The sequence below is a fragment of the Grammomys surdaster genome, unplaced genomic scaffold, assembly GCF_004785775.1.
Source record: "Grammomys surdaster isolate TR1022 unplaced genomic scaffold, NIH_TR_1.0 125888, whole genome shotgun sequence".
NCBI classification, from domain to species: domain Eukaryota; kingdom Metazoa; phylum Chordata; class Mammalia; order Rodentia; family Muridae; genus Grammomys; species Grammomys surdaster.
In genome coordinates this window covers 1,029,837-1,052,335 of record NW_021620713.1, presented here as the reverse complement: position 1 = coordinate 1,052,335, position 22,499 = coordinate 1,029,837, and the positions used below count along the sequence as shown (strand labels likewise).

The 22,499-nt window shown below is 36.1% G+C and overlaps 1 protein-coding gene across 1 annotated transcript in view; it reads right to left on the bottom strand.

Moving 5' to 3' along the window:
* Positions 1-22,499, bottom strand: part of Kynu (kynureninase) — a 127,718-nt gene that overhangs the window by 59,330 nt on the left and 45,889 nt on the right. Inside the window, exons 5-8 of the mRNA XM_028752198.1 lie at positions 20,908-20,969; positions 19,763-19,834; positions 18,213-18,287; positions 16,208-16,354 (exon numbers count right to left, since the gene is read on the bottom strand). Coding sequence (XP_028608031.1) covers positions 16,208-16,354; positions 18,213-18,287; positions 19,763-19,834; positions 20,908-20,969 — 356 coding nt within the window. The remainder of the gene's footprint in view (positions 1-16,207; positions 16,355-18,212; positions 18,288-19,762; positions 19,835-20,907; positions 20,970-22,499) is intronic.

Sequence of the window (22,499 nt, the reverse complement as noted above, 5' to 3'; positions counted from 1 at the left end):
CCTGGTGTTTGTCAGCACACATAAGGGTAACTCTATCCATTGCTCAAACCAGCCTCTGAATGTTCACTGAAAGCTGCTGCTCCGAATTCTGTTGAATAAGGCAGCTCTATATCCAGTGCCACTAACACTGTACTAGGCATGTCCCTAGTCTCTTCAGTTCCTTCGAGGATAATTGTGGGCTTGACTTTTTGTAAGACAGCTTCAAGAATAATGAAGTCTTTGAGATTCCGTGTATAGCCTTCTTAACTTGGCTCAAAATCAAGATAATATTGTATTAGAACAATATTCTTATAAGAAGAAAAATATGTGGTGGAAAATTTTGTTTTAAAATAAAAAAGTTTCTTATATGTACATGTATGCCTGTAAACATTAGGCTTGACTTTACAGAGAAATATAAACATGTGATGGATTAGTAATAACAGACTTGCTAGGTAAGTCCGATGTTGGGATTTGCCATGAGTTTAACAATTAGTAGTCTGCTAAATTACTGGGGGGGGGGAATAGTGGATGGAAGCTAATAAAGTTTCATGTCTCAGAATTAGAACATTTAATTCACACATTTACTCCCTTGTTAACACAGTCATGAACAGATACAATGTTAAAAACAAAACCAAAAATCAAGATCTGGCTGGGTGTGGTGGCATATGCTTTTAATCCAGGGTACTCGGTAAATTGGAAGCTAGTCTGGCACATATAAAGGTTTTTGTCAAACAGTGTTACACAGTGAAACCCTGTCTCAAAAATAAATAAATAGATAGGTAAACAAATAAAAATAAACAAATGCAAACAAGCTGTCCTATAAGAGGGCTTCCTCTCATCCAGTCATCTCTGTCAATCATCTTAATCAGAATCCACAAAATATTTCCTTTTATCTATAATAACTTTACAAAGACTCTCATATGACCTCTTGCTTGTTATCATTTTCTTTCAGCTTTCTGATATTAGCAGGTATTAGTATTACTTTCTATATTAAGCCTCTTTTGTTCCAAAAGACAGTAATTCTGTGGGTCACAATTCTTTGCAAACAGTACCGAGGATTTTCTACTATCTTTTGTAGTGTAGGGTGTGATGCTTTCAGTTACACACGCAGCTCTTCAGTATTAAAACAGAAGTGAAAACAATGAGTCTTAAGGGAGGAGATGTAGTCTTTCTATGCAACTACAGAAATAGTTTTTAGAAGTCAAGTTGCATTGCAAAATAACTCAGCGTGCAAGTTTTTTGTACATAGAACTCTGCTAGTCAAGGTTGTATTAGACCTTAGGCTCTTGTAAGTAATTCAGAAGATGAAAAGTACAAATAATGTGCCTTATAGAAAATAAATCCCCAAATCTTTTATCCCAGTGGAGAGCTGCCTGATGATGAATTCTAAATGCTCACATTGAAGGTCAGTAGCCAACTGAAACCTAATGAAGGAAGCTGGGATTATATCTCAAATAGTTACCCTGAGGTTGAAGTCTGATGATTTAAAAAGAAATATTTTAATGTATAAGTGCATAGTTACTGGGTAACACTTACTCTCCTTCCTAAATTGATTCCACAGGTCCCGTTGTCCCAGATGTATCGATTGATGGTACTTAAGCAATGTATTTGCAGAGGAGACAACAGTTCCTGATAAAGTGAACATTGCTCTGTGACTTGCCTGTCCCAGAGAGCTTAATTTTGAAGATAAGAAACCCAGTAAGAAAGTGTTTTGAATTTAAAAAGAAAAGAGAGAGAGAGAGAGAGAGAGAGAGAGAGAGAGAGAGAGAGAGAGAGCTTGTCATGAGAAAGGAATACACAAAAATCAAAGGACTTATTGCAGTATAAACAGTGCTTCAGCAGATATGATGATGCTTGATTATAATGCCAACACTTAAGAGATTAAAACAGAAGGATTGGAAGTTTGAAAACAACCTAGAAATATCGCAATTCAAAAACTTTTTTTTTTTTGCTTTAAAATCTAAATGAGATTGGAATGAATGTTTCAACCATCTTATTTTACATTCTTATTTATGTTGAAGGTAAGTCTAAAAATGAAAGTTAAAATCTTCATGAAGTAGTTAACTTGTGCTGACTGAAGGAACACAATATGTGTATTTCGTCAGAATCAACCTGCTTTCACATATATTATAATATTCATGATATATATTGGTTTTTTAAGTATGGTTATTTGTAACAGCAGTCACTATGATGTAAAATGACCTGTTGAGAGTGTTAGGTTGTCCACCCAGATAGCGGGCAATGATGCTTAGAAAGAGGTGGACAGAAGCTCACCAAATGCTTGATTTGGGCTAGAACATCAAATCCCTAAAACATTAAACGTGGATAAGAAAACCTTACTGAGATGCAGCAATGGCCAAGCTATTGTAACTTTTGGGACTTTTGATGTGCTATCTCTTTCATAGGAAGATCACTTCTATATTTTTTGACATGAACATCTCTACAATCTAAATTATCCTTTAAGATTCAGTTTTCTAGAAGTGGGTTTCATAGTCAGAGACTCCTTGGAGGTAAACTGGTAAAGACGAGTTAGTCATGTTTCTGTCCTTCATTGTGAGGATAGACACAAAAGAAGACAAGAGCTTCAGAATTGAGAATGGAGCCCCTCATCCATGATACTGGCCAAGTTTTAAACAAATTGAAACAAGCATATGTATAAATTTTGTCCTGTTAGTCTGGGTTGATACGGTGAGATGCATGAAATGTGTATTTGTTTATCAGTATATTTGTTCTTTCCTTTGTCAGTATTTAATAGTCAAATGCTTTTATGTCTACACAAACTGCCCAAATGAGTTCTTTAAAGAGAGTAGAGTTTCCTCCAGTCGGTCTTCTCTCTAGGTTCCCCTTTAAAGCCAATCTTCCCAGAAGTGAAAGGTCAATATACAGATGAAAGCACCAAGTCTCTTGAATGTGTTGTGCACTAAGATCCTGAGAAGTGTCTGGGGACTTCCTGCTGCAAATCTGCGGAGGTTTTTGTAAATCTCATTCAGTCCTCTAAAGACCTGAACAGTTTTAATTAGAAGGAACTCTCTCAGATGCCACATAATGCACTAAAGAAATGCAAGTGCACAGGATAGATAGCCTGCCATCCAGAGCTGACGTTAGTGGGGCAGCTGCATGAGATACGAAGCAAGATGGGTGGAAGTACCATGTATAATATCTTCCCACATGAGTTGGATATTGTGTGTTTTTGGGGGTCTGAGAAGTCATTTCTGAAGCTGACATTGATAAGACCCTCACCTGAAATACTCTCTATTTCCTATTCTTGAGAATTGGGACTAATCTAATACTCAAGGAAAGAGAAGATAAGAAATAATAATTACTTATTTTTACTTTGTCTTTCATACTTGCTGAGATTTCTTTGCTACTGCAGGATTAATTGGAATGAACAAAAAGAGATGTTCTAGTGGAGAGAGATCTCCCAGGCCAGCCATTGAAAACATAGCTTTGGAATCACCTGAAAGTAGGCTCCAACACCAATCTTCATTATCTGCTTAAGTGAGGAGGGCAAGTGCTTTTGCAGAAACAGTTCTCTCATCTGAGCCCTGATAAAAGGTCACTAATGGCTTTTCTGAGAAAATGTACTGGACAACAAGCACCCAAATCATAGTATATTACCAAAAATACCAGCTGTTACTCTGTTCTCACTTGTAAGGTGCATAATTTTCCAGAGATGGTCATCCATAAAAATAATTCTTGGGGTGGGGGCTTCTCTATTCCCTTTTTTCAAGTATCTGCTAGACATTTTTACACTTTTTTGAGCCTGTTTTAGCTCCTGAATAAAGACACAGAGACCTAGTATTTTATTAATAAGCTTCAAGCCTTGGCTGGCCAGATTCTGAGCTATTCTAACCTGAACAGGCTGATAGTACCCGGACAAATAATCTATGACTTGCCATCTGCTCTTGGGCTGGCTTCTTCTGATCCATGTGTGTCCTTGTGGTTGCTCTCTCATCACAATCTTGTGGCAAATCCTCTTGGTACTTCCATGTGGTCTCTCACCCCTACTTCTCCTCCTCATCCTTCTCTCTCCCTTCTCATCTCTCTGGGACTTCCTGACTGGTATTGGAAGTCACACCCTATTCTTTCGTGCCCAGCTAATTGGCTGGTTCAGTTTCGTATTAACCAATCAGAAGGTGATGAAGAAGAATGTTTACAAAGCACTGAGATGGGTGATGCTTCATAAAAATAATAAAGTGCAGCCTGTACTCAATTCTCTGCTGGTACAGAAATTATCAATTAAATAACACAAAGACAACCTTTACTCAGTGCACAAAAACATCTGCCAACAGTCACCTCTTTAGTCTTATTGTTAAAAGGCTAACACCAAGTGTTTGTGATATCTCAGTGATAAAGCCTTTAGGTAGAATGAGACCCTGGATTCAATTCCCAGTATATGATGTGCTCGGCAAACCTAGAAGTGAAAATGAATGGAAAGGAGAGAAGGGACATCTTTCTAGTAATATTTAGTGTCTATTTGGAAGGAATAAGGCAAATAAATGCTGCTTGGAGAGTAAGACCAATGTACTCAGGAGACAGGAAGTGCAAATATATTCAGGGTCTCTGCAACATGGCATAATTTTCAGGTGGAAACTTCTCTCACAATTTATATCACTTATACTTCCTGATTAATGATCTCCCAGCCTTTTTCAGGGCAGGAATAGAATTCTAGGACAAGTGCACTCAAGACTAGACTCTACCACTGGCTATACTTTATTTATTTAATGTCCTATTACAAAAGCTAGAAAATAGACTCAGTGGCACCACCTTCTTGTCCAATCTTAGGCCTATCTGACAAAGATCCTACAAACAAAACATGATCATGAGCTTTTTAGTTTATTTATTTCAGTTGCCTTAAGTGAGAAAATAGCTTAAGGTAATTTTTCATGTTTAATTTAGTTCATTCAATTTTTAATGACCTAATGGAATACTCTTGCTTTTGGAAGGGACCTCAAAATCAACGTAAGTATGCAGATCAGAATTTTAGGGTAGCTAGACACAATTTGCAGCATTCCTGAAAATGATTATACTTAAAATTCTGTTCCTCATGCAATACTGTGATCCATCAACTTGCCTGACCAACACTTTTGTGGATTGCACACACATATCTATTCACAGACCTACCGTGTAGTTAAAATAAATCACTTTATGGAAAGCACAGTCTGCCGCTTGTGAATTTTGTTGAGTTAGTCATTGATACTCTACTGATGTAAGCCGCTTACACTTGAAAGTTTAAATAGGCACAGAAATAATTGTAAAGCAGAACAAAAGGAAGCCAGTGATATATTTCTCAAACATTCTTCCAGACAAAGAGATACAAATCTTTCATGATGAAGGTCAAGAGTTTCACATGCAGAATCTCTAAAGCAGTGATTCTTAACCCTTAACACAGTTCCTCATGTTACCGTGACTCCACAACTATCAAACTATTTTCATTGCTACTTCATAACTGTAATTTTGCTGCTGTTATGAATCATCATGTAAATAACTAAGCTTTTTGATAGTCTTAGGTGACCACAGTGAAACTGTTCTTAGATCTTCAAAGCGGGTCACAACTCACAGATTGCGAACCACTGCCCTAAATTCAGGAAAGTAACATATGAGTTGGGCCTGGGAGAAATATTTCACTTTCCTGTTGTAAGAATGCTGTAGGGTAAGCATGAATATTATGATCAGTGGTGGCTTAGCTTGAGCACCAAGGACAGCACAGAGCATGATGTTGAGAAGTTTTAAGGTTAGAGTTGTTACAATGCACAAATGATGATCCAAACTTTTAGTTCCTTCCTGAGATATTTGCAAATAGTAGTTTTCATTTAAAATGTCACAGATTGTAATTGTTGACATGTAATTAAAATTCTACGACCCACTATATTTACTAACAGGATGAAAGCAACAAGAAAAATCTCCAGAGCAGGCTTTTGTCTGTTGAGCAGGTAGAGATCAAACCAGGAAATAAAAACAAAGGATATTTAACTGTGAAGATTCTGTCACAAGTAGAAAAAATTTTTAATTTTTTATTTACTTAGCAATGATATACCTATCTGGAGACATTCCCATCTTGAGGAGAAACCAAGTAGCATTCTCCCAGAAGATAATTTTCAGGTGTTTTCTATATCAATCTTAGAAATAAAATCCTGAACCAATCTTTTTTCTGTTTTTAGTTATACGCTAAATATCATGATATTGTATTAAAATCTATACAATAATCCTTGAAGAGACCTCTCATAAATTTCTTCCATCATAGCCAGTTTTTAAAGCTGCCTGTGGTGATGAATGCTTTCATTTCTAAGATTCCTGCTGAGGCAGGAAGATGACAGACTTTATGTCAGATAATGGCAAATTAAGACAATGTCTTAAAAATACCAAAGCAGTTTCTGGAGAGGTCGTTCAGTAGTTAAGAGCACTAGCTACTCTTGCAGAGGACATGGGTTTGGTTCTATCCACCCTTATGTGGGCCCCATAAACATCTGAAATGACGGTTCCAGAAGATCCAGAGTCTGCTTCTAGCCTATGTAGATGTTAGACACACATCTGGTCTACATGCCTATGTGCAGGAAAAAATGCTCGCATACATTTAAAAGAAACTAAAAATTAAAAAAAAATTATTATGGATAATTTAATGTTCTTCTTTTTTGATCACCACGTTCCACCTTCCCTTATTTAGGCAATTTGTAGGTAAATGTGCATTCTCCAACTCAACTAACTTTTAACTTGACAGTCCTAAACTCATTTGGAAAAACAACTGGAGAGAGAAAAGGATATGCATGATTTCTGTATTTTATTTTGTATTTTTTGTGCCAGATACTCATAGAATTCCACTGTTTTTTATTATTATAAGAGTAAATAAGTTATAATAGATATATACATGGGTATGTGCATCTTATGTTGGAACTTTTTTATTTTTTAGTTATAACAAAGACAAATCAGCCTTTCTTGATTAGTAAAGAGGGAAGAAAAAATAATATTAGGGGAACAACTCTGAGTCCTAGACAACAAATTATATAATTTGTGTCATCTAAAACAACAAAAGAAAAAACAAAAACATAAACAAAATCCTCTGACTCTGACATCTCCTTCAGATGGTCCTGTAGTTACCATGTAAATGAGGTTTGATATCAGAAAAGTACTTCTCTCTCATGCCTACAGTAAGAATGAGTACACTATCACAAATCTTGATTGACAACTAGGAGGCTTGCTTTTCCCAGGTCTATAATCCTAAAATAACATCTGGAGTGTATAATACTTTTCCACTGGGAAGTAATTACTTTTATCTTATATGGTCTACTCAATCAAGTCTTAAATAAAACAGCTGATAAAGATTTCATAGAAACAGCTCTATAACTTTAGATTCCTGGGCACTGATCCTCATCATTTTATTTTAAATTAGTAATTTCTGGATCTCAAATGGGCGAAATTATGAGTATGGATAACTTTCTTTATGTAGCATAACAATCTTCTACCATTCCAAAGATCAGAGTCTGTTTAAATTTTACTTTTATTTTACTTCTCTCCTTACAAAAGAGAAGACTGACATTCTTCTAGTAATCATTTTATGAGTAACTGAGGCATTTTTTATTTTCTTAAGCATGGATACACACACCTACATGTATGTATAGCTGTATGTGCATGTGTATATAAACACACATTTTCAAATAGCCTTTCCTTAAGTTCTCTTAATAGATTCAAGTCTATATCATACTTCAGGAATTTAGTGTAAAAACAATCTTTAGTGATTATTTAAAAACCCATTTTTACTATAACAGAAGGAAAGATGGTAAGAATGATTTCTCAAGTGATCAAAATATACTTTGAAATGCATCACAATGATAGTCTTCATGTTTTTGCAAAGATAATGATGTACTATTTCATTGTGCCCACTTTTATTCCATTCTAGTCTATTTTTACCCTGGCAGGTTGGAAATTTCTTTCAAAAGTTAAAATAGATTTGCCTTCTTAAACAGCCAGTCTGGCAGTGGTTTCCATGGGTCTCCACAGAGTTTGTATGGCTTGTAAGAGGCTGACTCTGACTCGGCCTCCCTTGTGCACTGTCTTATTCTTTCTTTTATAAAGTTCTAAAATTAAATTATACTGAAACATTTCTTCCTTGCAAACCTATTAATACTTTACACTTCTGAGAATAGTCCTTACTATACATCCAGCCCTGACAGAAAAGGTCATTGCTAGAAAATATCTGCTCATTTTGCGAGAACCGGCTTCGTCTCATCTTCTCGAAGCAGGTCACCCCAACACACCATGCTGTATTAAGTGTTCCTTGCTTGAATTTTATTATTATAATGCCTCATTAAAATATTTACTGATGAGAAAAAGATATAAATATATGCCACTTTACCACAGAGGCTACCATGAAAAAATTCTAAGATCCTCTCAAGTGAACTATAACTTAGAGTTATAGTGGCTAATAATAATAAATAATAATAAAATCATAATTTTAAATGTTTGTATAACAGATTAATTCTTTCATATAAGCATTCTTTTCATCATCAGTCAGGCGGGCACATATCTGCCTGAGGCAGGAGGACTATTAACATTGAGGGACTGGGCTACAAAAAACAGTTCACACACATCTTTCCAATTCATTATTTATAGTATATACATGTAAAATAATGTGAATAAAAGTATGTGTGTTTACATATACAGAAATAACTATCTCATTTAATGAGGATCTCATGTGCACATGGTAATGTATTATGCTAAAAATATACAAAAGGCAACTTGCATATTGCATTGCAATTGTGACAATGCAATATTATAAAAGTATATCTTGTATTCTAAAAGACAGGAGCTTCTATTGTACCTCACAACCAGAGTTAATGATACACTTAAGAATTAAAACTGCTATTCTACTATGTATTTACTCTGTTTGTTTAAGCCACATTTAAGAGAAAATTTAACAACAGTCCTCATTTGTCTTGGATTTCCCAAGTACCCAACATTTACAACCTAAACTAATACATAGGTGTAACCACAAGTCATGTGCTCTTCCATGCTCCTTACTCAAGATTAATGCATAGATGTTCATATGTGTATTATGATAATCATTCACTGAAAACAGAAAATGAAGGCCAAAAGCATCCTTATAAAATTAATATCCACCATAAATGTTGTAAGCTAAGCAGTGTACAGATACTGCTTTAAAAACAATGATATTTGCAATACTTTTCGTTATCTGGGTGGATTGGGGTGAGCTGCAATCAGTGACTTAATCCTTTGTAAAACTCTGATAAAGATTTCTTTCAAGTATCTCATTCCTTGCCCCATGTGATGCTTTCTGTCCTGTTCAATGAAAAGTCCTTTGTTAAGTACAGACACATTCTGACATACCCACACAGATACAGGGACACATTCACAAGACAGTGTTCAAAAGGGCACAGATTCAGACTGGACACAAGACACAGGGAAAGTGAACAGAGAATTCAAATCTGGGAATTCTCTTGGTTAAATGACACAAGGGAAAATGCTTTGATTTCTTTCCTGTAATGTGACACCAATGCAGTATTGGAGACAGTTTATTATTAATGCATTCAACCTGACTGCAAGCCTTGGTGCTCTACATAAGCATCATTGGTAGGATACAGTAACTGTTCCTGGAAGCTGATGCCAACCATTGTAGCCAAGGTTTTTGTCGAAAGTCCAGCCAATCATTTATTGGTGTCTTCACAGAAGGTAAAGCTTTTCAAAGAAAAATTTGTACTCTTGCTGAAGATAAATGAATAGTTCTGGTGATCATTCATATGTGGAAGTTGCTTTGGTATAACTGAATTTTTTCTAAATGAAGTTACCAGTTAAATATTTATTGGGTTTCTGTATTTCTCCTTATCTTTCAATATTTAGAATTGTGTGTGTGTGTGTGTGTGTGTGTTTATGTATGTGTGTGTGTGTCTGTATGTGTCTGTGTGTGGGTATTGCACATGTCTATGTGCATAAACAGTGGTCAGAGGAACATGTTGGGTGTCCTACTGAATCACCTCCACCTTATTTCTAGGAGACAGTGTTGCTCACTGAATCTGGGCTTGTTATTTTTTTTGAACTAAGTAGCTGATCAGCAAGCCCCAGAAATCCTTCTGACTCTTCCTCCTCAGGGTTACTGAGTGACAGAAGCACCTGTGACTGCACCCAGCATTTTAGCATTAGTGCTGGGGACTTGAACTTGGATCCTCAGCTTATTCAACTAGTGTTATTATCCAGTGAGATATCTCTTCAGACCCCCTTGTCTTCTCCTCTCTCCCTATGTCACCCTCATTGCTTTCCCTGAGACTCTGTGTTAGTTTGAAGAAATGGGGTCTTTTTATGTTGCCTAGGAGGGTCCTAAGTTGCTGGACTCAAATGATTCTTCTGCTCCAGCCTCTCAAATGGTAGCTAGAACTTCAGGTATGTGTCATCATGCACAGCTGAGAATTAATTCAACTTTCTTAACTCTGATTGGACTATAATTGATATTAATATTTATTAATAATCAAAAGAGCTTATGGTTGGGCCTGACAGATAATTCACTCTCAAAAATAAAAACTACATAAAAAGAGGTGGTTTGCAGATTTTTTTAATCCACCATCTGCATTTACTAATCAAATATATGAGCATCCACATATGTGTGCTATTACAAAGTGTAAAAGAGATGAGAGACGAAAGCAACTCATTTATCCATCCGCTCATTCAACGGGTTATGACTTGATGCTCACTATTTGCCAGAAAATATGGGTAAGACACTTAATGGGGGACAGAAAACACAAGAAGTCCTCACTGAGACTTTTGAGAAATAAATTACTAAATGGTACATTAGTATGTAGTTTAACTCATAAACCTTCAGTTTGACTCTTCCACTCTTAGTAAGCTGCATAATATACTCTGCTTTCATCTACATGGAAAAGACTTAGCACTTCACAGAGAAGAGACATATGAGATAGATGAGTCAGTCCTATCCTCCATTCTTCTTGCTGCCTGGAATAGTAGTGGGTCTTCGGCAACCATGCTAACACCATGATATAGAAAGTCCAGGTCTGTCACTCAGATGTGCTTCTCCATACAGCTCAGCAGCCTCCGACTACTACTGTTCTATGGTTAGCAAAAGAAAGTGTTTCTCTTGGGCTTATGTTTTCACTGGTCTTCTGTTCATTGTACCTGAAAGCCTTAATATGTGGTTGAGGAATACCTAAGTAAAAGCAGACAGTGAGAGAGTAGAATGTGAAAGTGTTTGGTTAAAATTTTGATAAGATCATGTGATGCCATGTGACTGAATTTTAGCACTCAGGAAGAAGAGGTACAGATCCCTGGATTTTTTTCTCTAGCATCAGGAAGAAACAACAAAAAAAGGGGGGGGGGGAAGGAAGAAAGGAATGAAGGAAGAAACAGACAAAGAAAGAAAGAAGGAAAGAAAGAAAGACAGACACAAAGAACATCGATGAAGACAGAAAACTAGAGCTGAGCCCTAAGTTTGGCAGGATGGCAAAGCACATGTTCTTGAGATGCATGCTGGATGTCAAAATGTTGTGGGTAGATTAGCATTAACTATTGATTTCTCATGGTCATGCACGCCAGGGCTTTCATTGGACAGCAATGGCTGAGGTGAGAAGCAGTGCTAAAATCACTGGAGATGTTAGAAGTTAGCACTACGTGTCTGTATATTGTTAGTATAAAAAACAAGTGTTCATAGAAACAAGTAGCAGAGTAAGAAAATCAAAGTAACATGGAAATCAGAGTTCTAGAAAGATGAGTTGTTCACTCATATGAAACAATCATGTAGCTTCAAGAATAGAAGAAACTCTTAACTGCAAACTGATGACTTCTGAATTTTTATGACTTTACCTGTTTTCTTAGCTACTCGGATTTATTTTCCTTGACCTTGCCACCCAAGTCTCAGATTTTCTGCTAATTATGAAGGGCACTTGTGCACCTTACACTCACCATACCAATGAAAGTTTTGGTACCAGTTGCTCTCATATGAATGTGATTTCCTCTTTGATACCTACTGAAAACTTAATACTCTTCTCTCCTTCAAAATTAATTATACACTAACCTACCACCTAATAGAATGCAGCTGATAACAATAGAAAATGGGAGGAAACCTTAAAAAGAAAAGCATTTCACAAAAGAAAATACCCAAGGAATATAGCATGTGTTTGAAAGCATGTATTTGGAAGATTCTGGCTGATGAGTAATCAGGTAACTGGATAGCTGATACTAAAATTGGCAACAGCGCTTGTTGTTGGGTGCATAGGGAAACAGACGCTCTGAACCATACTGCTCGGAATGGGCACCAGAGTTACATAAGTCCGTAGGAACGTATATACTGCTGATTATGACTGAATTCACACACAACTTGCGATCCAGAGAGCCTAAGAAACAGATGTACCAGAAATGTGATGGAGACTCACCCTAAGTAATTTGTAATAACAGCCTAAGTAGCATGTAAAGTAACAGGCTTCAAATAGAAAAAAAAAAGGATCAAGTATCTTTTCTCCTGAAAATATAAAGATTGTGTATTTCTTGTTAATATTGTATGGGAATGAAAATATAAACTAGCAAGACCTGCTGAATACAGCATAGAAGAATTAGTCTTAGAATCTGTTCTATCTATACTCAAGCTTTCTACTTCTATAAAATGGCAAAGTGGTCAAAGTGACTCATATTGCTAACATGATGAGAATTTTAGAACTGATGTTCTAACTTCTAAATATTGGTATATTTCCCAAATTTACAAGTTGTTAAATAATACTAATTGTGACCGCATTAGAATGGGGACATCAGGTAGCAATTAAAGCACAAGGGTTCTTCCTTTATGAATTGGGATTAGTTTGCATATTTGTGTGCATGTGTATCTGCATATGTGTGGGCACACACATAGACACATGCCTAAACATACCAACATAACAGGCTCAATTTGTTTAATGTTGTTTTTACGTTTATGATTTTAGAGTTGACCACTGAGTAAAATGAACTAGAGAGTTCATCCCTGTGGAAGAATATTTCTACGATCCTTAGTGTTTTTTAGTTGTCTATAGTCCTTTGTCTATAGTTAGGTCTCCTTGAGATTCCCTCCATCCATGTTAGCACATCTATTGAAAAGCAGAGAGGAAATGAGCATGTGGTGTCCAGGCCCAATTGATACAAGACAACTCTTACACCCAAGGGACATGGAACACTGTATGAAAGGGCAAACAACTATAAGAGTCAGAGGACCAGGAAATCTGCTGTGAGAAAGTATCTCCTCGATATGACCAGGAAGGTACATCCATAATACCTCACCAGTATGGATGCCTAACAAGACCTGGACAACTATGCACTCATGTTGAAATTAATTACAAAGTACAACCTAAATCCTTAAGCCATCTACTTATGGTTTGGGCTGTTGCTGACATACATGCAGTTTGTAATACCATACTTTGTGTATCCACTTTCCTACCACATGACTTTGAAATTTTTACTTCAGGGTTTTGCAGTTTGTACTTCATAATCCAGTCATTGACTCTCCTTGCTCCACTCCCTGTCATTTTCAGCTGCTACCGTGCTTTCTTTCTGGAAACTTCTTTCTCGTTTGCCTCACTTATTCAGTTGTAACAGTGATTGTTTTAAGTCCCCCGCACCCCCAGACTTAGAATTGTCAATTTATTTCTTGATTGACACCTTTAATTTTCTCCCCGTCTCTTTATTCAGCTTCAGCTTTTCACTGGCTACCCAGGAGAGTTATGTAAGTCTAATTTTAAATTAGCTTAATTTTTCAACTCCAGTTGAGAAAGAGAGCAATTGTACAGCAAGAGGGTAAACATTTGTTAAAATAAATTTGATAATGGGTAAATCTAAGTCAACCATATCCCCAGTTCGCTCCCATGACATCTTTCCATTTAGATTGGAATTGCTCATTTCTCCATTCATTTGTTTGGTTGAATGTGCCAGGAGAATTTGGCTCTATAGACATGTTAAATGAATGACAGCCTAAGGCACACTTAGAGACTGATTTCAGCTACTTAATTCCTTACCAAGAATTAAATACAGAGCCAAGTGAGCACATTTATTGTCTAAGATTTTTACATTTTATTTGTATTTTGAGTGTCTAAGTCTTTTGCCTGTGTATATGTGTCTTAGTTAGGGTTTTAGTGCTATGAACAGACACCATGGCCAAGGCAACTCTTATAAGGACAACATTTAACTGGGGCTGGCTTACAGGTTCAGAGGTTCAGTCTGTTATCATCAAGGTGGGAACATAGCAGCATCCAGGCAGGCATGGTGCAGGAGGAGCTAAGAGTTCTACATCTTCATCTGAAGGCTGCTAGCAGAATACTGAATTCCAGGAAGCTAGGGTGAGGGTCTCAAGCCCATGCCCACAGTGACACACCTACTCCAATCTGGCCATACACCCTAATAGTGTCACTCCCTGGGCCAAGCACATGCAAACCACCACAGTATGTATATATATTTCATGTATGGCTGGTACCTCAAAGGCTAAAAGAAGACATTGGATCCCTGGAACTGGAGTTACAGATGGTTGTGAGCTCCATTGGAAACCAAACCTAGGTCTTCTACAATAGTAGCAAGTGCTCTTAAACATGGGACCACCTCTCTATCTCCTTTATTTTAATTTGCAATGGGAACTAAAGTCTGTATCTGAGACCTTTCCTATAATTTCGTATTCACTGAGGAGAAGTGGGGAGAGACTGCTGCTTCACAGGAGAATGGGTGGCAGCCATTATATACTTCAAATACCACATTCTTTACTCCAAATATGTAAGGGAGATGCTCTTGTGATGAACTAACACTTTTGAAACAGTAGCTCAGAGATGTCAAATAACAGTCAGGGGACCATATAACACAGCAATGACCCAGTGAGTGTGAGAACTCCAGGCTGTATGATTGCCCCGTTCATGATCCTTCTTTTCTGCCTTTTGTCTCATTTCTATGAAGGTTAATGAGACATGCTTGCATACTAAGGGAACATGGTTGCTGATTACTTGCAGAACATTTTAAAACACAAGTTTTATTGGCCAGCCTTTATTTTGGTGCTTAAGATTTAATATCTAAATTAAGAAGACATTATCTTTATATCTTTTGTAATGCACTGCTTTCACAGTTATCCATCAAATCAGCTGGAAGTCCTCGTTGGAAATTCCTAGAGACCACTGAAGACGGTGCTAAATTCTTTTTCATTAGTTCCATTCATTAGCTTCAATAACTGCATATATTAGCTAGATTTCACATATAGAGTAATCCTATAACTTATTAATGTTCAGAGTAAAATTCAATTGTCACCTTTTTTAATACAAGCCTTGATTGCATAATCAAATGGAACTGCTACTTAGAATTTTAAATATAACTTATGGCTGTTGAACTTTTCTCCCAGTTGATTTCTTTTCTATATGCCAAAACATTTTAAATTATTAAATCAGTTATTTACATACTAATATAAAGAGATATGATATCTTAAATCATGTATTTGTATATAGAGAGATAAAATTACAGGTACAGTAACTTAATGTTAAATTAATTATATGCAGAGGAATAAACACTTTTGTTATAGGCAGTGTTATAAAGGTAAAAGGTTGTTCAGAATTAAATGCCATTGTTAAAGTCATTTGAGTAAAAGTCGTCCTACTGATAACTCTACAAGAGCTACTAATAGAGTCTATTTTCCCCTCTAGAAGTTCCTAGCTTTAAGTGAGCGCTGGTTTACAATTAGAATGAGTTACAATATGAAATTGTACTAAGTGGATTTTTTGGAAGTTCTTGCATATCCTGTAGACCTTAGTATTTTATCCACTTTCTGCTGTTTGAGAGCCACATCATGTATACAAAATTCGCTTATCCTAGGGACCCACATGAAGCTGGCATTTTTAGGAACGAGGTTGGATCATTGATGTCATGTAAACAAGGGATAAATTACAATAATCATAGCAATAGTAATAATAATCTCTTAAAATTGAAGACTTGGCCAGGTGGTAGTGGCACATGCCTTTAAATCCAATACTTGGGAGGCAGAAGCAGGCAGATGTTTAAGTGAAGAGGCCAGCACTGTCTACAGAAACAGTTTTAGGATAGCCAGGGGTATACAGAGAAGTCCTACCTTGGATAGTCAATAAATAAATAAATAAATAAATATGCATCGTTGTTTTGAAAGAAAATATCCTACAATAATTTAAAGTACACATAAAGTAATGTAGGAGGGCCACACTTGAGCAGAGTGCTTTCTGGGAAAGTACCAAGGAGAGACTAGTGATTCTACCTTTGCATGTCCAGCTTTTGTAATGGCAGGAATGTTGAACAGCTGTCCAGTATAAAAGTGGAGTCCACTGAACAGAATCACTGCAATCGAGTCTCCTTCTTCCTTGATTACTTCCAGTATGTCCTCCATCCTTAAGGTCTCTTCCCCCTAAGTCAAATTCAGAACCAGTTACACAGCATGACAGTAGTAAAAGTGTTACTCCATTTCCACAAATGTCTTTCCTACATAAGTCAATGAAAGGTAATGATGCTTCTTCATACCAATGTTCCTCAGAAATCTGGCAAAAGAGCAACAATGGGAAGCATTTTGTTACTAAGAAATAAAAAGTAAAATTTTAAAGAAGTTTCATTTAAGTACGAGTCTGCACAATCCTACTTGCTTCTTTCCAATTCAGTATTCAATTAATCCTTACTATTTACAAACTTTTCAATGATTTTCTCATTATCTTTAGTCAAGCAAAAAGAGCAAGAAATCCATGACGTGTCTTACAGCAGAGCTGGAGATTCATATTGCACATATCAAGTTAGTGGTGCTTTTGTCAATCAGAACTCACTTATACTTCTTTCAACTGGGTTTTGCCAAAGTGATGTTTCAATTAGTTTAAAATTTAATCTTTTTCAAGCTGATGCAAACATAAAGAAAAACATGAAGAAAACTGATCAAAATAAAGTATCAAAATAAAGTCTAACTTCTCCATCACAACTATCGATTGAAAATTGTTAATGAAGGTAGAATTGGTCTTGAAAAAGTAAACAGTTGTAAGAGATCCATCAAGTGGGGAGTGCCTTCTTATGGGAAAGCTGGTCCAATGTACTTACAAATTCACACAAGTCTTCTCTCGTAGTAAATATAACATAAAATTTGGGCTAATACATGCTTAATTTCCTTAATATCATTTAGAAAACTCCTTAAAACAATCCTATTTAAGTTTTCAAATTTTGTTCTATTGGCCAAGGTCTATGTTAGAGGACTCATATGAATGAGTGTGTGCGTGTGTGTGTGTGTGTGTGTGCGCGCATGTGCACACGCACGCGTGCACATGTATGCACACGCATGCTCACACACAGCTTCTATTAGAAGAGTCCTGGGGCTTATTTAGCAAATAGGAAACATTGATATTGAAATACGTTTTATTAGAAATATACTTTTTATACACATAAGGAAAAGAACTTAGCAATTATAAGAAAAAGTCTACTTAGGGAACTGGCAAATTAAACCTCTTTTAAAATTCTAATATAGTTTGACAGTTACAACTTAAAAATCAGACTAAGGAGAGTATTACAGAAACTAACCACAATTCATTTATCTAAAGAATCACCATGAATCAAAGAAGGTAAGGTTCCGGTAAGATAGAGCTCTCCTCCTGTTGACCTGAAGCTGTTTAGTAATGCAAAAGACTGTTTAGAGTGGATCCAGAGGATAAACTGCTGGACATCTGGAACACTGAATCTTGGGAACTAGCCATTTATACAGTGCATGTGAAAACAGTACCACTTATAGATGTGAGAATCTTTTATCATAAATTCTGCGTGTTGGTTACTAACCACACTGGAATCCCAGATTCTCTAACTAATTGACTTTAGAAAACTTGCTGTATTTTAAGTACAAGAAAATATTGGATACTTTGTAAAAGAACATAAAAAAGACAGAATCTATACAATTTCACAAACGTCTCTAGTCTTTAATTTGGCTTTAATGGGAACCATCAGCTCCTACATTGGAAATTAAAGTGATACACTCAATTTACCCTCTTTTGTTCATCTGCTTGACCACTATGGACTGCATTGTTATAAAAAGGAACACTGTGTGTCTGGTTCTTGAAACTGAAAATAAATATACTTCCATTCATTCTTTACTTAAACAAAAGGATCTAACAGTAACAAATGCATAGATCTCTTATGCTTTCTTGAACGTTACATCAGAGCCAGGAAGATGATAAACTTTTGAGGGAAATAAATGGACACAAAATGGAAGCATAATGAGTATTTCTTTCTTTCTCAGATACCTCTCGTGGCTTTATCATCCGCATACTTTTTTCAACATCAAGTCCATGAAGTTGAATCTGTGACTCAATAGCATACTGAAAAAGAAAGAAAATCTATTCACTAAATTAAGCCCAAAGCAGAACAGTGCATTAAATAATCTCCTCTGAAAATAAATAAAAAATAACATCAAAACCATTGCATTATATTAAACCACATGTTAGAAGTAGAGTAAATGGCTACCTCAGAGATGTCCTTCTTAATGTGATTGAGCAGAAATCAGGGTACTTGTTGAAGTACATATTAAAGGTGATCAGAAGGACAGAATAGCTTTTAGAGCTAAGGTAAGTTTTACAATAAAATTCAACTAGTCTAAGTCACAACTGAGGCTTGTAAAATAACCGAAGAGAGGATGGTGACGTGCTGGGCTTGAGTCACAATACAAAACCAGCTCAGGATAGGATGAATTAGGCAGCAAAGACAGATCACATTGAAAACTACATTCAGAAGAACAGGTATGCGTTCAATCAAATAGCTAGGAGAAGCTGGACTTTTCTTCAAGATAGAAAGGATTTAATCTTACTTTTAGCAAAATAAGCATGAGTTGGCTTAATAGAATTACATGCTTTAATATTACAAGATGTAGTATAGAATAATCAAAAAAGGAAGTTTCAGGTTTCTTTAAGACTAAGCAAAAAGGTTTCATCTGTTTATCGATCTGGAAGAATTATTATTATTATTTGAGTGAACTACGAGAAAGCCTTTAATCATCGCCGTGTGTGGGGGTTTATGTATGGGCACATTTTCCTGTATGTGTTCACATGCTCATATAGAAACCACTGGTCAATGTCAAGGTGTCTTCCCTGATCATTTTATATATCAATTTTGAGCCCAGGTCTTTCACTGAAACTGGAACTTACTGTCATGATAGACAAGCAGTTCAGTACTCTGTTAGCATCCTCCTGTCTCTCTTGTCTCCTGTGCTGGGACGACAAGCCCACAAAGCAACCCTTCACTTTCTTTGTGTGTGGTAGCTATTAAAATTTAGGTCCTTACGCCTATGCATCAAGCTACTTACTCACTGGGCCTTCTCCCTGCATCCCCATTTTATAGTTTTTAATGTTTTTCTTTCATAAAAAGGAATCAATAAGTATTTCTAGCATACTATGACAAAGAGGTACAGATGCAAGTTCATATGACAATTAAATGTTGTTAAAGGGTTAAGCAGTGGAGACTGTATTGATTTGATTTCAAAAAATAAAACAGCAACAGGAATTAATAAAACATTTATAGCCTCTCTTGATTTAGGCAGCGATTTGCTCAATATCTTTAAAAAGACTAATAAATCAATGTCCCCATTCAGCCCTTTCCTCATGAACACATGTTTTACTTGAACAAAAGAAATAAATCTAATATCTAGGAAAAAAATACTTAAATCAAAAGCACTTGGCAGATCTTATTTTTAGCCAGCTTACTTGGAAATGACTAGCGAATAAACATTCAAGTCAGGGAAAGGATATATCCCTCTAGGAAGAGTAGAAAGAACATAAATATAATTTGAAGCAATCCTTACATGATCAGAAGGGAAGGCTTTGGCTTCTAGAAGAATTTTGTGCCGCTTTGGTGTAGGCTTATAGAATGATAACTACAATGAAACAGAGTTATTGAAAAGCATTAAGTGCACAATTTACACGTTTTCCCACTCTTTCTTTCATGATATAAGCTCCAAGGTTTGCAGACATTCATTAATTAACCATCTTCGATATCTGACAGGGCTACCTTTTCAATTAGCCTAGTTTCCAATGAATTATGAAGAGGGCGGAGATATTGGCTCATTACGTTTATCAATGGAAAACAAACTAAGCTGAAACTATGAAGCAGATAAAACCAAATTCTAAAGCTTTATCTAAATGCTAATTGAAAATTTATCTTCTTAAGCATTTAAAGGTAATTTCTCTAGAGTGAGAGTGAAATAGCTTGTACTATGCCTGTCTTATTTACTTATCTTACATTGCCAATTTGGCTCCCTTTATCACCTGTTCCTCATCTGGTTGTTTGCTTTATGGCATTTTGGTTTAGGTCCAGGTAAATGCTCCTTGGCCCTGTCATGAAACCCTAAGCATTTTAGAGGCACCAGCCAGAAGCAGACTACTTATGCACTGGCTATTTCATTTCTCTATGCAGTTCCTAGACAATAAGCTTGGCCCTGATAGTAATACAGATGATGACACCTGTATGTTGACATGTGTTCATCTTTGGCCAAGGTGCTAAATTTCATATATTCCCTTATTTAGTTCTGTACACCTATAAGGAAGATATTGTTGTCCTCATTGTTACAAAGGGAAAAACTAATTTTCAGAGAAAATAAATAACTTAGTTGGGAGTCAAAACTAAGGATGTTTGAACTTTTAGGCATGATTTGAAAACATACTCTTCAGTGTTTTCGTCAGACTATTACATTTACTTAGTCTTTTCCCCCATGTATGAATACACTCCAAAGGTACATAGCCTGTGCTATTTTTCCATGGAAGAGGCAACTTTTCCATGTTTAAGAAGATACCAGGATATCATGGTTTAGCATTTTTTTTTGGTGAAAATAAATAATCTCACATGTGATCTTTGAATAAGCAATGCATCAGAGGCTTATGAATTTGAGGAAAAAACATACAGTTTATGCAAATGAGAGAACTCAAAACACAGATGGGAAGGAAACCTTACCAGCAGGAGATGTAAATTAACAGTCAAAGCATTCATTAGAGCTATTTCTTTCTCATGGGCTCCTGTAAAATAATTATCAAAAAAATACTTCATACTTGAGGATTTTCTTGGTGGTTGGAAAAAGAGGCTGGAGCTTTACTCAATCATATCAATGGTTTCAGAGATAAAGGCATATTGATACTTCATTATGAAGAATGGAGGTGTCCCTACCTGACTTACCAAATTATACCTGGACTTACATGCATGTCGACAAAGATAAAGATCTGTATTCTATTTTTTTATTTTATGAATAACAAAACCAAAATAACAATCATTTCTATGACCTGCAAACTCTGACTTACTTATCCTATTATCAGTTTGCAAAATCCTCAAAGAGTACACTGAGTGTGAGTGTGTGTGTGTGTGTATGTGTGTGTGTATTTTTAAAATGAAATTAGGATCAATCGTATCTTTAAAGTTGCTTCTTTCCAATGTCAAGTTAAAGTTTTCCTGTAGTAACAGAATTCGCCTCTGGCAATCATATTTCACTGTTATCTCAGTGAGATTGGTCATAGGTGTTAGGACAAAACAGCTGCATGGCAAAATACCAGAGCTTAAATACCTTTATGATTTACTCATATGCAGGAAGAAAATGACAATACAAACGTGCACTGTTGATGAAAACACATGCAGGATTCACCATGGCCAATGTTTGAGAATTGGAACTAGGTGGGAGACAGAACCTACCCTTGTGACTTGACAACTTAGAGGAGCTGTCACACCTTCTCTGGCTCAACTATCCAGATGTTTCTTTAAAAAACAAACAGACAAATCTACAACTATTTTTCTTACCAATATTGAGGAAAATATCTATCACGAAGTTCATAAAGCTGTTAGAGGAAATATAAAATGTTAAGGAAAATACAGTGGTCTTACATTGTTTACTCAAAAGCTTACCTGTGAGTTCCCTTCAGAAACATAGAAGCCAATGGAATACTAAGTTTGATAAACTCCGGGGTGAGTTTGTTTGGAGTGAAGTCATTGGAAATGAGCGTTTAACTGATGAATTGATATACTAACATAGCCTTTCAAGGAGAAGCCTTCTTTTCCTTTGGTCAAAGGCAACTTGTTTTGCTAAATGGATTTCTTTATTTGTTGTGCAATTCATAAAGTGGTGGGTGTTGAAAGACATCCCTGGTCATTTTAAAGGGGAGCAGGTCTGAAATCAAGGAGCCAGAAAAACAATCTCTTTCTACATCTCTAGCTACAATCTCTTTACTCTAGTACATGGACATGATAGTCTTGGAATTCCATTCACATGGAATGAATGACCTATGGTTTCTCCTACACACACGCACACAAAAGAATCTCTGAAAATAATCTTTTAAAATGAATGCTATCAATATTATTCCAGCTATTTCTCTATACTTCGGCATAATGTTTTATTGATCCTTCTAAAATAAAACTCTGTCCTATTGTATCAGTCTTGATTATATGATTGATTCATTGTATTTTGCCAAAATTTATTGCAATGCAAACTGAACTGATTTTTAGTTTGTTTTCAAAGGAAAGTTTACCTAATTGACCCCATGGGTTCAAGTTGTACCTCTGAA